Below are 19,598 nucleotides of genomic sequence, written 5' to 3' on the forward strand. Positions count from 1 at the left end.
AAGTCATTCAAAATAAATAGTCTGTAATGAAGGTGACATGTGTTATTATTATGTTGCAATGTAAATGTTGAAGCACAAATAAGCTCCACTAGTGTAAAACAGGGCATACCATGATTGTGTTTAAACCAGCCGTCTCGGCGACAAACAAATACAAATGAAAGAGATGCACTGGCAATCAACAGCAACAAGATGCATTTTTAGAAAAGCCAACAGTATTTCATCAAAACACACACACACACACATTGTGTGCTGCTTCAATCTAGACGAAGCTTAAGCATTCAACGGGGGAAGAAAAAAGAAAACAATTTACATGCAAATCAAACCTTATCATCTAAATCTCTTTATGCCACTTTCGCCTCCACAATTGCATTCATATGCACAAAGGCATTCAATTACTGTAGCTGTGGCTCAACTTCTCACATCTCAGCGTTTTCTATTTGGAGAGGCAGGCCCATGTACATTTAATAGGTAGCCATCCTGCTCCGCGGCTCTGCCAGAGATCACTGAGAGTGTGTCAGTTAGAGGAGATGGCAGCATGTATCAGTGCATGAAATAAAGCTCCTGCTCCAAAGTGACAGGCACTGGATATTGTTAGAAAATGGATGTTAAATTCACTCTGCAACCACCAACAGCAGCCCCGGTTATGAAAAATTAACTGTACTCTGGCTAAAGGGAAGGGAAATTGCTTTGCTAGATATACCACGAAATCCTGTTTGTGAGCTATCCATCTGTCAGATCTCTTTGCAAAAAAGAAAAGAAAAGTCCTTCAGCTTTCTCCATTAAAGAGTCTCCTCTCATATGCTGTTCTGAGTAATCCAGCATGAAAGCGGAAACACAGAGATGACAAAGAGAGTTAAAGTAAATCCTAATCTATACCGTACTACAAATCAGTAAAGAGGAATGGCTCCAAGGACCTCATAACTAAATAAATAAAATAAATAAATAAATAACAACAGAGATGCAATGCGCATGTCAGCCACCGGAGGGCAGTCATACTGATGGCTCTCTGCTGCAACCTTAAACAACCCACTCTTTCCAGCTTCTGTGTGAGTCACTACATTGTGATCTGAATATCTGGAAATGATTAGGAACTTATTTCAGATTCAGCCTGTGATGATTCAGTGGTCTGCAGCATGGTTTTATAATGACATCCCTGGAGTACGGTAAGGTACAGGGAAACAGCAATAAAATAGATGGAAATTACAAATGTAACTTATTACAAATAGTGGTTATAACAGTATTTGCATTTAGTTCTCACGATAGGATCTTCACACTAATGTCACATCATAGAAAGCATATAACACAGTGATAACATTCAAATCTATCAGATACTTAACAGAACAAAACCAAAGAAGAGAGAAGGATCAATCAATATAACCAGGTTTGTGGGTTTACTGAGGCCTTTTCAACCTGAGGTGAGTTTTCACATCTCGCCACCAGAGGTCAATGTAACCCTTTACATAACGTTGGCCGGGCGTCTGTGTGTCTCTACTACTGAAGAAGTAGAGACACACTGACAGGTCATTTTAAATGTAAATAAGTACATCATAAATGCAATCAATATAAGTTACTCACCAAACCAACTGCAATAACATAGCCTGTGCCCAAATATTAGTTGAATTTAAATCAAGCAATAGGCCTATGTTAAAAAATGCACGTAGTTTACGGTTAAATGATTTGCATCAACCATGATGGAATATAACTTCCAATAATTTCTGCAACATTTAGTTCTCAAAAGGGGCGTGATGTATGTAGGCTCACAACAGCAATGAAGTGTCATTTCTGGACATTGCATAGCCTATACTTTTTAATTCCAAGAGAGTATCTAACTCGTGTTTTTTAAAGACGCCGAGTGATAAGTCACCCACATGAGTAATGGTGAAATAATGCCTGTGTTTGATTGCTCCTATTTCTCAACCTGGAGCGTGCGCAGAAAGCTCTCGGGAGAAAAGTGCATGTGCAAGCAGAACTGAGAAAGTTCATAGAGCCGAGGTGCAGGATGTCCCGTTGAGGAGAAAAAAGCCCTGCAGAGGAGCAGAAGCAACACAAGCTGAAGGGGGAAAGGAGTGCAACTCAGAGCGAACGGCCTTTACCAAAGCTTGTTTTTTTGTGAAAATGGGCTCTTCGATGATATTCAGCTGTCGTCGGATTGTTCTCAAAGTGTTTTTGTTTCAGTTCATGGCTTTTCAATCAACATATGCTGCCCCTTCGCCTATTATCAGGTTTCCAGGAGACGATACTCCCAGAACAGACAAAGAAGTTGCTCTGGTAAGTTTATTGCTTGTTTTTTTTCTCCAAAAACGTACTTACTGGGTCAGTCAACTGTAAAGTGCTGGGTAATATATATTGCATTTAAGTATTGCAATCATTTCATATGAATACTTTGCCCATTTCAGAAGAGTTTAACCATTTGTTTGTCTTTTTTTCTCCTTAAGCACTATCTGAATAAGTTTTATGGATGCCCACAAGACAGATGTAACCTCATGGTGCTCAAGGACACCCTGAAGAAAATGCAAAAGTTCTTCTCTCTGCAAGAAACTGGAGAGATTGACCCCAAAACTGTGGATATCATGAAAAAGCCCCGCTGTGGCGTCCCAGATGTGGCCAATTACCAATTCTTCCACAGGAAACCCATGTGGCAGAAAAAAGACATTACTTACAGGTCAGAGAATTAACTTTACCTACACCTTTACTGAGCAAGCATTGGATTATATTGCACTTTAAGAGCTAAACTGCATCCTGCAAGGGGGGTTTTATAATGGGAGTGGGTCCCAATTAATTCTAACTAACTTAGTAATACTCATAAAAATGACATCATGGAAGTTTTAAGCAGTATGGCCCATGAAAGGCAATAAGATAACACCTTCGCCGAGGTTTTTTGATATGCATTGCATGTAAAACCACATCAGTACATTATAATATAATTATAGTATAGTGTTTGCCAAAGTTGAAATGAGTTTACCCCACCCAACTACTTCCCGTAAATCCAACCGTAAGTATTGAGAAACTACTTGAAATATGTCTGAGTCACTCAATATCCCTACAGTTTGAACATAATTCCTAAAGCTGCTTTTGATGAGTGAACAAAAGTATAAAAACAAAGCCAGAGTCTGTTTGTTTTGAGAGATGGACCACAGCTTGGCCCTGCCTGACCCCCCGCCCACCCCACCTCCATCCACACAGTAATTGCGCCCTTGCATCTTGTGTCTTGCTTACACCAGCATTCCTACACAGTATGTGTCAGGTCTTTTGTTTTCGTGCTGTTTGAGGGTTACAGTACAACAATGTGGAATGGGTTTATTTATATCAGCGGTTTTCTCTGTCCCTGTTCATTCCAGCCCATCTGCTTGTGTGTTTGTGAGAAGGACTGGGAGCCAAAGTCAACAGCAACTTAGAGATCTTAGATGTAGTTGTTCATACTGTACAACAGGGTTTGTGGTTGAAAACTGTTTCATAATCCATTTTCACCAGGTGTTTTTACCAGTTATTTTCCATGATCAGATGTTGGCAAAATAGATTTAAAGATAATTCGACACGCTTTTCTTAACATGACACATACAAAGCCATCATCACTTTCCCGATTACAGACATTTTCTTGTTTTTATGGTATATGTTGTCCTAGTTTCCCTGGTTTGTCTTGCTTTTCAATGAATCTGACTCTGACTCTGTGAACTTTGTAGAATCCTTGGATACAGCCCCGACCTGGACGAGGGAGTCATTAATGATGCTTTCTTCAGAGCCTTCAAAGTGTGGAGCGACGTCACCCCACTCACATTCGAACGCTTAATGGACGGAGAGGCTGACATCATGATTAATTTTGGCCGCAATGGTATGCCATGTATAAAGACAAAAAAACATGTATAGATATTGTTTTAAACACCATCATCTGCAACTGAAATTCCTTTAAGAATAGGTTTATTTTATAGTGAAATGTTTCCATGTGACTTTAAAAAAAACCTTAATCTTAGTAACTGTTTTGATCACTTTTGTTGGGATACGGGGAACATCAGTCCATGCCTGCCTACATACTAAGTTGTCTTTATGTGGCACGGTATTACAGGTTAAAACTCAATGATCTTAGCATGTCTTTATTAGGATCCCCATTAGCACTAGCATGAGCATTGGCTATTCTTCCTGGGGTCCTCACACACACAACATACATAAACATACAACAACATTAAAACAAAACAGCTCATAATTTCATGCAATTTACAGCACTGTATGAAATGAAAACTAAAATGGTCATCCAATTATCACCATCCTAAGGCCAAACAAAAGTAAATACAAATAAGTGTACATAATAATATATGCATTGCATACATAGCCACAGGTACAGTTCACATTGACTTTATAATGATATGGACGGGTAAAGAGTTCCAGCTGACCTTCACCATGAAGTTGCTTTCCACTTCCAAGAAGATAAACAGTTGAACCAAAGTTCACTGGCGTATGCTGAAGGAGCAATAACATACATGTTATTACAGTGACTCCGCACACCTCCAACCTATATTTTAGTAACACCTCTTCACTCAAGTCATTTCAGTGTCATAATATCAATCTGGCAGCCGTAGGGGACAGTGTCAAGAAGGAATCTGACAATTATAGTGAAACACAAACAAGAAATAACCACTTCAGGAGATGTGAAAGTTGTTTTTTGGTAAGAAAAGTAACAAGGAATATTTTATTGATTTAATGCACACACACACAAATGTTGCATGGTGTAAGAAATATACTCCCCAAATGTTATTTTTAGTATTTCCTCTTCAAAATAGATTCTCTTGACACGTATTGCCTTGCTAATTTCTACAAAGCGGTTCCATCTGTTTAAAAAGAAGCAAATTACATCTGATTTTTGTCTTGACGTGTTGATATGGACTAATGTAACCCACAGAGCATGGAGACGGTTACCCTTTCGACGGCAAAGACGGCCTCTTGGCTCATGCCTTTGCTCCGGGACCAGGAATTGGCGGAGACTCTCACTTTGATGATGATGAGCAGTGGTCGCTGGGAGATGGCCAAGGTAATGGGGAAAGAAAAGCTTATTGTATAACCTCTTATAATTTGTATTGATTGGTGTACATATTGCTAAGTAAGTGTTTTTTCAAATCCATATTCAATCTTTTTTTTGGACACAAAGTATAGGTTGAGATTACCGGGCATACCTACGCAAAAAATGACTCTGATAATACATTTGACTTTCAAATACTTTTGTTTAAATGTTCTTAACTTTGCCTGAACTTGCTGGCACTAGATATGACAAACCTCAGTCCTCAGCCATCTGGAAGCTGAATAGAAAAATAAATCCCCTTTGCAGGCATTTGTTTTTGCACATATTGACCCAGATAGTTTCATGCATTTCCCATTATCCAGAATCCTATCAGCTGAATTAATCATTTCTGCAGAAGTAATCTATAAACCTATTTTCCCATTCTCATGGCACAGAGACATTTCCTATTTTATCAGTGCTTTGGGAAGTTTTATCCAATTTACTACAATACATGTATACCATATCAGTGCTTTTGTATTGTGTAAGGGAGAGTACTTGTTAAAATAAAATATGTCAATATGATCCTTAATCTTTTCAACAGTGGTGAAGGTGAAGTTCGGCAATGCTGATGGGGAGTTCTGTAAATTCCCCTTCATGTTCATGGGCACTGAATACAAAACCTGCACAGCTCAGGGTCGAGACGACGGCTTCCTGTGGTGCTCCACCACTTACAACTTTGAAGAAGATGGCAAATATGGCTTCTGCCCTCATGAACGTAAGTATTTCCATTTCTTCTTGTTTCCTTCTAACACATTTGCTGTAGTGTGTTTATATATTTATTTTGTGGCCCCACTTGACCTCAGTGGTTTCATCCCCTACTTGCATCCAGGCTGAAATTGAAGCAGTGTCTTTTATACTGTCGAAGCAATACTTCAAACCAGATTTTTGTTTTATTCAAAGCTTTTCTGCTGATTATGGACAGAAAGAAAGTAGGTTGAGCAGTATGCCAGGAAAGAGTTGTTTTTCGCTTGGAATGGATTATGGAATATCTCTTTTCCAAGTCGCTGCCCCACTTTACAACACTGGGCTTTGTTAAACATTTTGTTTATCTGTGTTGTATTGCTGCCCATGGTACTAACATGATTACATGCCCATTACAACGCCAAAGTACACATGTACCGAGTTGAGAACACGAGTTAGGCCTGTTTGTACTGGAGCCGTCTGTTTCACTTTTTTTCTTTTATGTAAAAAAGTCCCATTCCATCTTTTTTTATATAACTTTCCCCTTTTCTTTGAACACATTGTCTTACATCATCACCCAGGGGTTAAAGGGTCTGATTTATTGTAGGGATCATGTAGGAATTGGAGCAAATGCTTTGTAAGCATTGAACACATTTAATACATTTTTTATTATTTTCTAAATAACACCTTTTGTCTTTGTTTGTTTCACAGTACTATTCACCATTGCTGGAAACGCAGAGGGCGCTGCATGTAAATTCCCCTTCATCTTTCAGGGAGAAAAGTATGATTCATGCACGACTGAAGGCAGGGATGATGGTTACCGCTGGTGTGCCACCACTGACAACTTTGATGTGGACACGTCCTTCGGGTTCTGCCCTGAGACTGGTGAGTGGTAGTACTTTTGTATAGCCTGCATTGTCTTTTTCTTATTTTCTGGTTAATTAAGTTAAGTTAATCAGAGGAATTTATCAGAGGAATTTATCTCAATTTCAATATAAAAATGCTACCTTTGAAAAGCTAACTTAGTCTATTTTGGGAAAACAGACCTACACTTTAAAATGCAACTCTTGTCACTTGTTAACAACTTTTGCTTGTTGTTTGCTAGCTAGCCGTTACCATTATTGTGTAGCTTGAATCAGCATGCTAAGTGAGGGGTTTTAGGGAATATATTTTCATTGAAACTTAATGGTAAAACATTTATTTGTTGTCCACTTTAAACCACAAGTCTGCAAAAAGCCCACATTGTCGTCTGTAATCTTTATGTTACCTTTCCCCAACTTGCTAGCTTGCTGGCATGTTTTACATTTTAGCCTATGTATTAAACAAATGATTGTTTTTTGGGCTAATTAATGGATTATGGACACTTATTGTTTGGATAAATACCATGTCATTTCTCTACAAACATACAATACAACCTTAAAAAATGGTCTAAAACCCTATATTTCCATATTATACCTGTTAATTCCCTTGGGAAGTTTCCACTTTGAACATTCCCGGAATGTCACAACAGAAGTCCTGTTTAAGGGTTATGTGCTCGCTGTATACAGTGTGTTTTACTGTCTTTGGTGTGCAGTATATGGTGCCCTGCCGTGTGTTGGTTTACAGGAATGCTTAAGCTGGGGTTTTCGGTCTTGCTCGCGGTCTGCTGAGTGGCTGTGAAAGTATTTTAATGTGCAGTGGCAGGGCTTATTTTCCATTCTGTCAGAGGGACTGGCTTTAGTTTTGAGGTAGTGAAGTAGGATGGGGGGATAGACGGAGAGACATACGACCACTGGAGCTTTCATCTGGTACTAATTGGTTAGGAAAGTTGCTTTGTTGTAAAGCTGCGTGCGCTACCTTGTGCTGAATAAGAAATTATTATTAAAAAAACTGCACTCAACCAGTCTTGCCAGATTGAAAACGATCTCTCTTTGAAAGAAAATCAATTTGGGCGGGTGCTTGTTGGTTTTGGGCCCAGTTGATTAGATATTGATGTCATGTGTGTTGTGCCAGTGCTTTCATGATGCTGTTTTCAATACCATCTGTGCTTTTTCACAATACAAACTGTTTTGAGGATATATTCTGGCATATAAATTGACTCAGTTTACTACACGTTTTACTTCTTCAGTTCACTTTTGTTTCTCCCCCTAGCCATGTCCACTGTTGGAGGAAATTCAGAGGGAAGCCCCTGCATCTTCCCTTTCACTTTCTTGGGTGACACCTATGAGGCCTGTACCTCATCTGGGCGCAGTGATGGCAAGATGTGGTGCTCCTCCACCAAGAGCTACGATGATGACCGCAAATGGGGTTTCTGTCCTGACCAAGGTAGGAAAAGTCATTGGGACAGTTCGTAGGGGTCAGCTCTATTATGTCAGTCTGAATTGTTTTGATTCAATTCAAAACTTAAGTCTTAAGTCTTTTGGCACTCTCAAGAAACATAAGGCTGCCTTTTTACGCTACTACGGACAGTCTTGCACTAATTCTCAAAATCTCAAAGATATTGAAGTGAGTGTTATGTTGTATATTTTGATTGTTGTGCTTTTATGTAGGTCTTAATGTGTGCATATGTATAAATGTGTCTTTGATTGTGTATATATAGGTATTTACATAATTGCATACATATTTTTATATATATTTGTTTTTGTATTCAGGTTTGTGAGAAACGGTATTTCGATCTCTCTGTCTGTACACACAACTGAAAGATTGACAATAAAGTTGACTTTGACTTTGATATGTCCCAACATCATGCCCCGGCAGAACGTATTTAAACACAGAAACACCTCTTCATATGATCTAATTACCAACTCCCACTGTACAGTATCATTGCTTTGTGAACAGGACAGTCAACATTGTCTCTTTGTGCTGCTTGTTCCCAGGCTACAGTTTGTTCCTGGTGGCCGCTCATGAGTTTGGTCATGCCCTTGGCTTGGAGCACTCTCAGGACCCCGGAGCATTGATGGCCCCCGTCTACACTTACACTAAAGACTTCAGACTTTCTAATGATGACATCAACGGCATCCAGGAGCTTTACGGTGAGATGAAATGTTATCTGTGGCTAGTTTCCTGCACAGGGATCAAGCCTAACCCTAGAACAAAACAATACAAGTACCGGTATAATAATAATAAAAAATGATATTTCTATAGCGCTTTTCTAGAACCCAAAGACGCTTTACATTATGAGGGAGGGTAGACAAACAAGGACAGGCAAAAACAAACAAAAACAACAAAACAAAACAGAAAAAGCAGTCAGGAGGAAGTTGATTGAAAGGGGGGGCTTATGGATATACAGAGTTGAAGAGGTGGGTTTTGAGGCGGGACTGGAACAGGGTGAGGGACTCAGACTCACGGAGGTCTTGGGGTATGTTTTCTTTCTTGTAAGAAGCAAGGAAAGGCTTATGTACAGTGAATCACTCCTTGATGAAAGATGAATTACTGTAATTTGTTAACTCTCTTATAAACAGGTGCGTCGACAGACAAGCCTTTGTCTCCCACCCAGGGTCCAGTCACTCCAATGGACATCTGTAAAGAGCCAGTTGTCTTTGATGCTGTAGCACAAATCAGAGGAGAGACCTTCTTCTTCAAGGACAGGTAATCCAATTAAACAAAAGGTCACAGTATTGATTGCCCTAAATGAGATGTCAGCAACTGAGCATATGCTACATTAAGACCAAATGTGGTAGAGCACTGACAATGAATCCATAACAAAATCAAAGTTCTTACCCATCTTGTTTGATTATGCTAGCTATCTTTTATTTGCTCTCTGGGTCATGAAGACATGATGAAGTCCATGGTTTACTCTCTTGAATCTAGCAAGCACTGCCAAAGTCTGGTTACATTTCCTGTCCTTGATCCATTGGAAGATAGACAAACAAAACCCAACAGTCTACTTCTGGCTTTATGATTTCGCAAGTGAAATAAGGCAGCCTTCACAAGTCAGATTTGATCAACATTTGCCCACATACAATGAGCAGTTTGACATGAGGTTTCTTGTTAATCATAGTTTATCGTATTGCAAATGTGTGCCACTTAAAGATTGGGAATGAGATGCTTGTTTCATGATATGACAATTAATAGGAGGGACAAACAAACTGCCTCTCGATGGCAATGCCAACCAAAATAGTCATTATTCATAAACACAGTCTACAGGCAGTCCTCTCCAATGGCGCCAGGGAATGTAAAGTGTTGTAAGCTCACTGTGTGTACTTGCTGACCGTGCATAGAAGAGAAGTGATATTAATTCGTCAACAGTCTTTGCGAGTCAGTGGATGTTCACATCACAACAGCTGAATTTAGCTACTTATAAATGCTCCTAAAAGTTACTTAAAACAAATGCAACAAAGTGGTTGAAAAGGAATTTATAGAAAACTCAAACAGTGACCTTGTCAGTTATGATGTGTTAATGCTTCCAGCTGCGCTATAACATCGATTCCTAGGGTTTTTCATGATTAACAGAGCTGTATACCTGTCATGGCCATAAGTGTGTCCAAAGCAAACAGGCCAGCATACCTCCGTACCAAAGATTGTAGTCATTCAGTTTACTGGGTTTTCCTCTCTGAGAACCTTGGGTTAGAAAAAGCCACACTCCTGCTCACAAATCCTGCTTCAATGCAGATTGACTTTTCACCTCCTGTGGCTCTCTGACACACACATGAACAGTGCTCGTCAGAGGATGCACAGACAAACTTCGGCATGGCCGTTTCTGATCATTATTGGATGCCAAAATGCATTAGGTGCTTTTGAAGCTATGATATTTTTAATAGTCTGTATATTTTATTTGAGTCAAGACACTTCACCACTACAGATGTACTTCTATCATAATCCAGAGCAATCATTTGCAGCATGTGAGGAAAGGCAAATTCACCTGCCATGTACATTAGGTGGAATTTGTCAAGAATTAGGAGGGATGAAACCCTCTTTAATAGTCACACATGCAGAGCACACAGCGACATGTGTTCTCTGCATTTAACCCATAGTGCCAGGAGTCTAGTACTAGGAGCAGCTATTGTACAGCGCCCGGGGAGCAATGGGAGTGAGGGGGGAAGGGGGATGTCCGGTGCCTTGCACAAGGGCACCACGGCATGGCAGGAGGTGAACTGGGACCTCTCCAAGTAGCAGTCCACACTCAATATTTAGGTCTGGTCGGGGACTTGAACCGGCAACCCTACGGCTCACAGTCCAACCCCTACTGACTGAGCTACTGTCGGACTAATTACTAAGTTGTCATGCATGGCATTTACTCTAACTTTTGTTGATTTATTTAGGACATATAATGCTTATTTTCAGGTTCATATTTGTATTTTGTCCCTCTCCTGTGACATGTTTACATGCTTTATTGTTCTAAAAGGTCTTTATTTTTCTCATACTGCCTGTGCTGCAGCATCTCTTTTCACCCTCTGTCTGAAACCAGAGCCCAGTCTGCTCTGATTGGTTAGCTGGCTGGCTGTGTTGTGATTGATCAACAGCTTAGAGATGTCCCGCCCCTTAGCCTATCACGTACAATGTGTTGGAGCGCTAGCCAATACAAGCTTAAGTGTCACATAGTGATGTCACAATGTTAAGGAAGTAAACAAATAAGTCCAATGGAGACGTTTCAGGTGTGGGGGGGGGGGAGTGTTCGGGAAGGAAATTCCCTTTGGGATTTGAGCCTTTGCAGACCATTTACATGCACATAAACCTATGTAACACAGCACGTGAAAGGTAAAACGCCTAAAAGCATAGTTGTGCCCCTTTAACAGTTGCTTTACCCCAAAATGATTTGTGTTGTGCAAAATCAGCATCTGACTGTTTGGTCCACCCTTATTTAACCATACACGGCTGTGTGATATGTTCAAGCAATTCTTGAGTTGATATTTGAATATCAAGTGTAGGTGGCAATATCAGGTTTTTGAGCTGTACAGTTCTAACACTAGATACATTTTATAGCTGTAGAAACAAAAAGTTTCCCTCTGTGCCCCACGGCTAATGCTCACTTGATTCTCTAAAAATGAAGTTTTGATCCCCCCTATTTTCTTTCTGGATCAGCATATTCATATAATGTACAGTAGGACAAATCTTGACATGACTGAATGGTAATATGTATGGCACTCCCTGAGCTCAGCATAAAACTGTGCCTGCCTGTCTGGAGGCTTAAGGAGAAAGCAATTATTATAAAGACGCATAGAAACAGTGTGGCCAGCCTACTGACTAGGTCTGTTGCAAGGAAGCAGCTATTTGCTTATAAACTAGCGTGTTGCCATCAGAAGCTATTTACTGCGTGTCCATTCTTTTCTTTAAGTTGTAACCCTTCAGATTTCAGTCCTGGTTAATTTGGTGACACCACTGCGGTCAAATAGTTTTGATAAAGAAGTCAATCCAAAATAATGACAATCGCTAATCAGATTTGACATTGCAAGTAGCTTTCCACACAACAGCAGAGCACAGTACTGTAGAGCTGGTTTACATGCTGAGGAGTGAGCAGTGTGTAGCCTGCAGCTGTTCATTTAACAGCTCACTGTGGCTGCTTCTTCTTTTTCCATTTCTCCCTTTCAAACATGTACAATCATCCCCTGACTGCAGAGTGCAGAAAAAGACTGTGACCATTGCATTTTTAACAATGATTTAAAATCACGGTCAGCACTAACCATTGTTAGCAACACATTGGGTTTCTAGTGGCTGCTAGAAATACTCATGTTTGAACGCTCTTAATGTAAAGCAATGGCAATAGGACACGCTATGTTTGCATTAGCAGTAGCTAAAACAGCTCACAGTATATAACAAGTGAACATTGAGGATGTCATCAATAATATAGAGATTGAATTGCACTCCCTTACACAATGACCTGTAACTCCCTCATGCTATGTTGGTTATATAGATGAATCCAGCTTGGGAATGGAGGCCAATACTAATGACACCATATGCTCGTGAATGTAGACATATTGAAGGGTTATGGTAAAATAAATGCTGTCAATAAATAGTATAACATTTTTTTTGATTTCAGGACAATCTTAAGAATTGTAACTTTAAAGCAGGCGAGTTCATAGAGAGAACAATCCTCTTAACTGCCAGTTGGCTTTTCCACTGAATCTGTTGCCCAACAGCAGCTAGCAAGTTTTAGAGTTATGGGAAATCACATTACCTAAACTTTCCAGAAGTCAAACTTGTGTGGGATATGAAACCTGTTAAAGTCGTGGCTGATGACATTCCTGTAAGAGTAACAATATGGTTCTATCGTAATGCAAGTAATCAACAAGTATGACATTGCTTTGATTACAACAAATGCAGGATAAATGGATGACTTGAATTTCGAAGTCTCAGCAATGGTTTGGAAAACTGATGTGCGGTACTTTAACTTCAACTTGGCTATATCCTGTGAGTGTATCCTTTTAACCATCCATCAGGCAGGATGTTTGTTTATTTTTTTTATTTAAAATGTAATAAAGAAAGGAAGAAGAGACAGAAAAGCCCTCTGGATATTGTTGATACACCGATCTACAAGAACACTGTTAAAATAATGCAATTTGAAGATGGTTTGTTCAGATTGAAATATGTTGCCTCTTTCCTTTTGACAAATGTTTACAAAACGTTGTGTCTGTTGTGTCTCATTTCCAATTCTGACCACAATTTTTTGGGAATTGGCTGATATTTTTCTTAAAAATAGGTCAGTGGAAAAGGCTTTGGGAATCTGCCGTTGTTGTGCAGCTGTGTATTGGAAATCCAGGCAAGATAGGTCTTGTTCCGCTGGCGTCTGCAGCCTCAGTCCTAACGAGAACCAGATGCTCATGAATCAGACCATTGTGGCTGCACTTGCACTAAAAACTCCTCACATACACACATACACACACTCCCCCCACCTCCTCCTCATCATCCCCCTCTGCCCTTCTTCCACTCACTCGTACAGCCGCTCACCCACTCATTCTCTTTCTGCCAGGTTCCTGTTCAGGTCAGTAAACTTCAGAAGCAAACCCACCGGCCCGATGCTCGTGGCCACCTACTGGTCGGACCTGCCTATCAAGATAGACGCTGCATATGAAAACCCAGTGGAGGAAAACACAGTGTTCTTCGCAGGTATGCTGGAGAAATCAAGAAAGTTTCAAGGAGTTCAAGTTTCAAGGCTTTTATTACAGTGTAGTTATGACAATGAAGATCTTAGGTCACAGGCTATGATTCCCTTTACAGTATTGTTCCTACAAACTGAAACTGTAGGAGAAGCAGGAATTTTGCCTGAGCACTCTTCAGTGTGGTGTGCAGTCCTGTAACACTTAAGATATTTGACCATAGTTATTAGTGGTTTATGAAACATTCCTTGCATTTTATTAATATGACAACCTTCCTGAATACTGATGAACATTACAATGTATCAGCTTTGAGGAGATTAACAGCAGGGCTGGTTTGTCTGTAGAAGATGCATAACACCCTACATGGCTAAATGATGATCTCATGCTAAGATATAATACATTTGGTTAATATATTTGCAGCAATATGGGATGCTACCGTGATCACACAGTTCTGTTTTAACATACTTACCTTGGATTAATAAAACACATGTCTTCAGTGTTATTGTATCCCTGGTTCTGCTTTTCACTTACTCACTCTTCCCTCACAGGTAATGAGGTGTGGGTCTACAAAGCAGACGCGCTGCAGTCAGGCTATCCCAAGAGGCTCTCCAGCTTCGGACTTCCCACTGACCTGGAGAAAATTGACTCTGTCTTCAACTTCAGGAAGAACAGGAAGACTTACATGTTTGCTGGGGACCAATTCTGGAGGTGAGGAGGGGCAAAGATTATCTAAAAATGTGTTAGGCTCAAATCGTTGTCAGACACACCCTAGCTTGAGCTGTTGTGGTTATAATCTCTAGCTGCAAAACTTACGTCTGGATGTAGTTAGCAATTTGTGTGACCTGCTCTGTAAACAGCTCTGTGTGTGGTGTGTTTGTGTGTAATTTTAATCCACTCTCATTTTGGGTACAGATACAATGAAGATACAAAGACAATGGACGCTGGCTTCCCAAAACTTATTGCTGATTCTTGGAATGGTCTCCCAGATGACATCGACTCTTCCTTCAGTCTTAATGGCATTGGTAAAAAAAATATGTATTATCCCAACATTTGTGAATCTACAGGCTTGGTATGAATTAATGAAGGGACATTTGACTAGAAGCTAGCAGCATGTGTTATGAATCCATGACCAAAACCGTAACTGAGGTTTTTGAAGCATGGTCGTTTACATACTTAATATTACTGGAAACCATTTTCTTATGTTCACCATACATATACATTTAAATGTCTAACTGTATCTTCCGAGCAGCACTGGTTTCAAGCCCAGTCTGACCATATCACTAGCATGGCTGAAAATGAACCATATCGTTTCAAGCTTCAATGTTCAAGGTTCTTTATTGTCAAACTCACATAGCTACAGAGTAATTATGTCGTTGAAAATCTTAGGTCACAGGCTTCTCCAACAATGCAACACAATAATACAGAGAAGCAGACAATATTAAAATATACTATATTAAAAGTAATACAATAGTAATAGGGCAATACGAGTCTATATACAAGTTATTGGAATGATATATTAGATAGTTTCGTGACAATCTGAACACCACAAAGGTATGCTCATCATGTATACATGTTGTACAATAAAGTACACATCTCTCTCAGAAAGACTGAGACACAAATGGCATTCTCGGCCTGAAACTCTGTTTGAGTTTTGAAGAAGACCGAAGGGGAACAATTATTTGTGGTGTTTGTGGTGCTTTGATTAAAGCTGGTGCTCTGGGTGCTAATCTACACTTTTCAGACTAGCATTCCTTGTGGTTAGATTGCAGGGAAATCCAGTCAGCTCTATCAACATTCTGGCAATATGCCTCTGTCAATACAAACCCCTTATATACCACAACTCAGCAATTATGTTATCTAGCCAGAAAAGAACAGTTTCAGGGAGCTGACAAAGTAAAACAGGACAAAAGGGAGCAGTTCTGAAGTTAGGGAGTCGTCTTTGGCCTGATAGAAAACAGTGTGGGGGAGAGCAGTTTTTTGTATATCTCTCATGCATTAATGAGCTGTAAGTAAACACATTATCATGGTTAGCTTTAGGGCATTGCAACTTGCATGCAAGACATGTATGGTGGTCAATTCTTGTCATGACATCACTATTAAACTTCCCTTTAGGAGTCAACCATGAATCCTTGAGGTTAGAGGTGATATGCAGATTTTTAACTATGGCAGAAAACCAAGGATTTTTCCGTAACTGCTAGCCCAACTTACACAAATGAATGTAAGCATCAGGTAGCCCCTTCCCCACATAGTGAACAAACATATTACTATAAAGCAAGTCTGTGCCGCTCTACAGAGGTGCCTCTGTATGCCTCCCATTAGCATGATTCTGAGAGAGAGGCGTAACATTGACTTTAACAGAGTGTAAGGCTTTAAACCTTGATTATATGTAATTAGACTGTTGGTTTATATGATTATGCTAAAGCTTGATTATGTTGCTGTTACTACATGGTTAGTTTGACCTTGTTTTACACAGGCGTTTTTTAAACAACGTTGTGCTTGTTTCAAACAGATTACAGCTACTTCTTCAAAGGCAACCACTATTTCAAACTGGAAGACAGCAGCTTGAAGATCGTCAAGTTGGGTGAAATCACAAAGGACTGGCTCGGCTGTTGAGCATTTTCCAAAGAGTCTCACAACTAGTTAAATCATGTAATGACATCTGGCCTCATAAGGACATTGCCATAATAACGCACACAACTTGAGGTGGCCGCAGTGCACACGTTTTTATTCTGGCAACTCTGCACGCTTCTGTGGGAGACATGCCCCTTCCAGCCTGTATAACCAGCCTCCTGCTTTGTAGACAGGCACCTCGGGACCTTCTGCACAGGCAACATATGCAACTGGATATAATACTGTTTGATGTTGACATTTTGTTTTATATGCTGATGCAGATTTATTACAATATGTACTCCCCATTTGATTGTTTTATAGCTTTTGTATTTGTTTTTTAAAAACTCCGACATCAGGTATGTCAACACTGCCTTGAACGCAGTGCTATACTGTGCTGTGAGATATTGCCGTTGTTATGCAAATGTAATTCTGGAACGCTGTTTGACCCCATATGAAGAATTGATGTTGGCTTTGAATCACTTTTACTATGTCCAGTTTACTAAGTGCAGTTTTATAAATGTATGACTTTTATTTGATTTTCTCATTGTTGTTTAATACATTTGAAAAAAAATGAATTTGCACAATGTGTTTGACCGAAGATGGTGCTTTAGAGATAGTTTTTTGCATATAGTCCTATATATATACATTTTATATTCTCTGTGCTTATGTCTGACTACTTAGCATTCTCTGGATGTCAGAAAGTCGTATTCACAGGCACACATTATTCTCCATTTGGTTAGCACTTTGTATAGGACTGTAAAGGGACTGCTCAACCGCATTTCCCTACACTAATGGTACAGGGAGATTAAGGGCACAGGATGCCCGTAGAGTCTGTATTAGTTCGCTGCATGATGGAATCATGACAAGTACTGAGTAGTATTGTTTAATAATCTCTTTGGTAACACTTTATTTTGATAGTCCATAGTTAACACTCTACAAGTCATCAGTTGACATTCAACAACACTGTTTCAACAGACAAGTAACATGCATTTAACTAACTGCCAGTAGAATATAAGGTACATCTCAAGTGTTGATCAGATTTTACAAAAAGTGTGTGTTGACTGTCAACAGGTTTTTTGCAACAGGTTATTAACCGATATTCAACCTTACTATCTGTAGATTGTGAGTTCTTGTGAAAAACCTTTTTTTCTCAAGTGAATGCATTAGGCTTCTGTATTTATCTTATATATTAGTCAAATAAAACAGGAACAGGTGTTTATAACTCAAACATTACATACATAATGAATACATAAAGTTTGTGATCAGTTGTGCCAAACATCTCGCTGTATTCCCATGTCTGTTGCATATCATTAGTGGATGAATGTGTTCTGTTGATAGGTTATAGACTTTCTACTGTTCTCAACTGTTTTTCACTTTAATTGGATAGTCCTAACACATGCCTACAAACGCTTAGTGGAGAATGCCTACTAAAAGTATACTGATAGTCAACTCTAGATTAGTTGACGATCAACAGATAGTCAACTAAACTCTAAAGTTGCTTATCTGTTGATCACCAACTAATGCTTAATGTAATCTTTAGTTGACATCTTGACTCAACAGATTATCAACAGATAGTCAACATGACCCTGTTGACTTTCAACTGACAGATTGATTTTGAGTAGTTGATTGTCCATTTTGAAGATGTTGACACAATATACAGATAGTAAGGTTGAATATTGGTTAATACGCTGTTGACATGCTACTAAATGTCAACTGATGAGAGTGTTAAATATGGACTATCAAAATAAAGTGTTACCATCTATTTTTTTATATTCTGTTTTTCTCTTGGGTTTTAAAAATACCGTTGTGTTTTGTGTTGTTGTTATGCTTGTGCACTTTGTTACTGTCATCAATAAAGATGGTCAATATAATGTGGATCAGTGATAAACAAAGGAACAACATCCTATACTTGCGAAGAAAATTAAAGTGGGTTATTTATGCCATTATGAGCCTACACATTTTAAAAGCATGTGATTTCAGCAACCAAATACCTGTGGTGAAAGAAGTATCCAGGACATTGTATTGAGACCAAGTAGCAATACCAAACTGTTAAGTATATTCTTGCAAGTAGAGGTCCTGTATTCAAATATAAGTGAAAGTAGGTCCTACATAATAATCATTATCACAAAGTAATATACAGTATACAATAGTATCTCTCTATATATAAGTATACTAAACTATGTATTGCCACAAACTTAACATCTTATTTATGAGCTAATCCAGTTTTGATCAACATTTGAAAAATAAAAGTGGAGTAAAAAGTAAAACATTACCAAGTACAAGTTAGTGAATTGGAAGTATAAGGAAGCATTCAACTAAAACACAATACAACTAAATGTTATTACAAAAAGAGAAAGTAAAAATCTACTAAATACATTAAAAATAATAATAATAAAGAATTATGAAAACAATACAATGAATAGTATAAACAAATTGAATAAATACAAAAAATTATAATAATATGTAAAATAATAATAATAACCAAAACAAAAAAACATTACAAAAAAAGCCTTAGAGAGACGCCCCCCAACACATCAGAAGGGACACGAAAGATATGTAATATTCGTTCGGTGAGGAGGGGCTGCCGGGCTGGCCAGCCTGAGGGATACGCCCCCAACACCTCCGAGGGGCGTGGACATTTTTACTTGAAATAATATTAATTAAATCATAATTAAAATAATCAAATAAATTAAAATGATAATGAAATCCAACAAAATAAAAATAATAATATAATTCATAATACAATCATAAAAACTAACTTAAAATATATAAAGACATTTTATATGAAAATAAATGTTTCACTAAAACTACAGAAATGAAGTGATAAAAACAAGAATTAAATGCATTACTTTTAAAAAAACAAAACTTGAAGAAATATTGCATTATTAAATGTATTGCAACAAAACAAATAACATTTTAGAGTCAGTTGAGTAAGGAGGAATTATTTTTAGTTTACATTAATGTGTTATGCCTGCACCCTGCTGTTGTAAAGTGGGAGCAATGTTTTATATTGTGCATTTTCTATTAATAACATGTCCAAATAGCACATCTTGAAACTAAACCAGTGTTATTGTTTATTACATTTCTCTGAGCACGCTATTTTTCAGAACATTTATAAGTTATACTTTTGAAAAGTAGTGGGGACAAAATTGTCCATTTCAAAAAGTGCCGAAAATGACGCGTCTGGTAAAAAGGCAACTTTTCATTTCATACAGGTCTTTCATTATGGTCGAACAAAACACATTCGT

The 19,598-nt window shown here is 38.7% G+C and overlaps 1 protein-coding gene across 1 annotated transcript; it reads left to right on the forward strand.

Moving 5' to 3' along the window:
• Positions 1-1,967: 1,967 nt before the first annotated feature.
• Positions 1,968-18,256, forward strand: mmp2 (matrix metallopeptidase 2). Its single transcript, XM_034220871.1, has 13 exons — positions 1,968-2,268; positions 2,436-2,662; positions 3,681-3,829; positions 4,892-5,020; positions 5,589-5,762; positions 6,440-6,613; positions 7,859-8,032; positions 8,584-8,739; positions 9,169-9,295; positions 13,614-13,750; positions 14,289-14,448; positions 14,653-14,762; positions 16,250-18,256. The coding sequence occupies exons 1-13, from the start codon at positions 2,116-2,118 to the stop codon at positions 16,351-16,353; spliced, it is 1,974 nt and encodes a 657-aa protein (XP_034076762.1). The 5' UTR covers positions 1,968-2,115; the 3' UTR covers positions 16,354-18,256.
• Positions 18,257-19,598: the final 1,342 nt, after the last annotated feature.

This window comes from Gymnodraco acuticeps, unplaced genomic scaffold, assembly GCF_902827175.1.
Source record: "Gymnodraco acuticeps unplaced genomic scaffold, fGymAcu1.1, whole genome shotgun sequence".
Classification (NCBI taxonomy): domain Eukaryota; kingdom Metazoa; phylum Chordata; class Actinopteri; order Perciformes; family Bathydraconidae; genus Gymnodraco; species Gymnodraco acuticeps.

Bases quoted from the DNA above. Each gene is read 5' to 3' on its own strand.
- mmp2 (XM_034220871.1), top strand. From the start codon at position 2,116: ATGGGCTCTTCGATGATATTCAGCTGTCGTCGGATTGTTCTCAAAGTG. The intron at 5,763-6,439 runs GTAAGTATTTCC...TTTGTTTCACAG, and splicing joins TGGCTTCTGCCCTCATGAAC to TACTATTCACCATTGCTGGA. The intron at 14,763-16,249 runs GTAAAAAAAATA...TGTTTCAAACAG, and splicing joins CTTCAGTCTTAATGGCATTG to ATTACAGCTACTTCTTCAAA.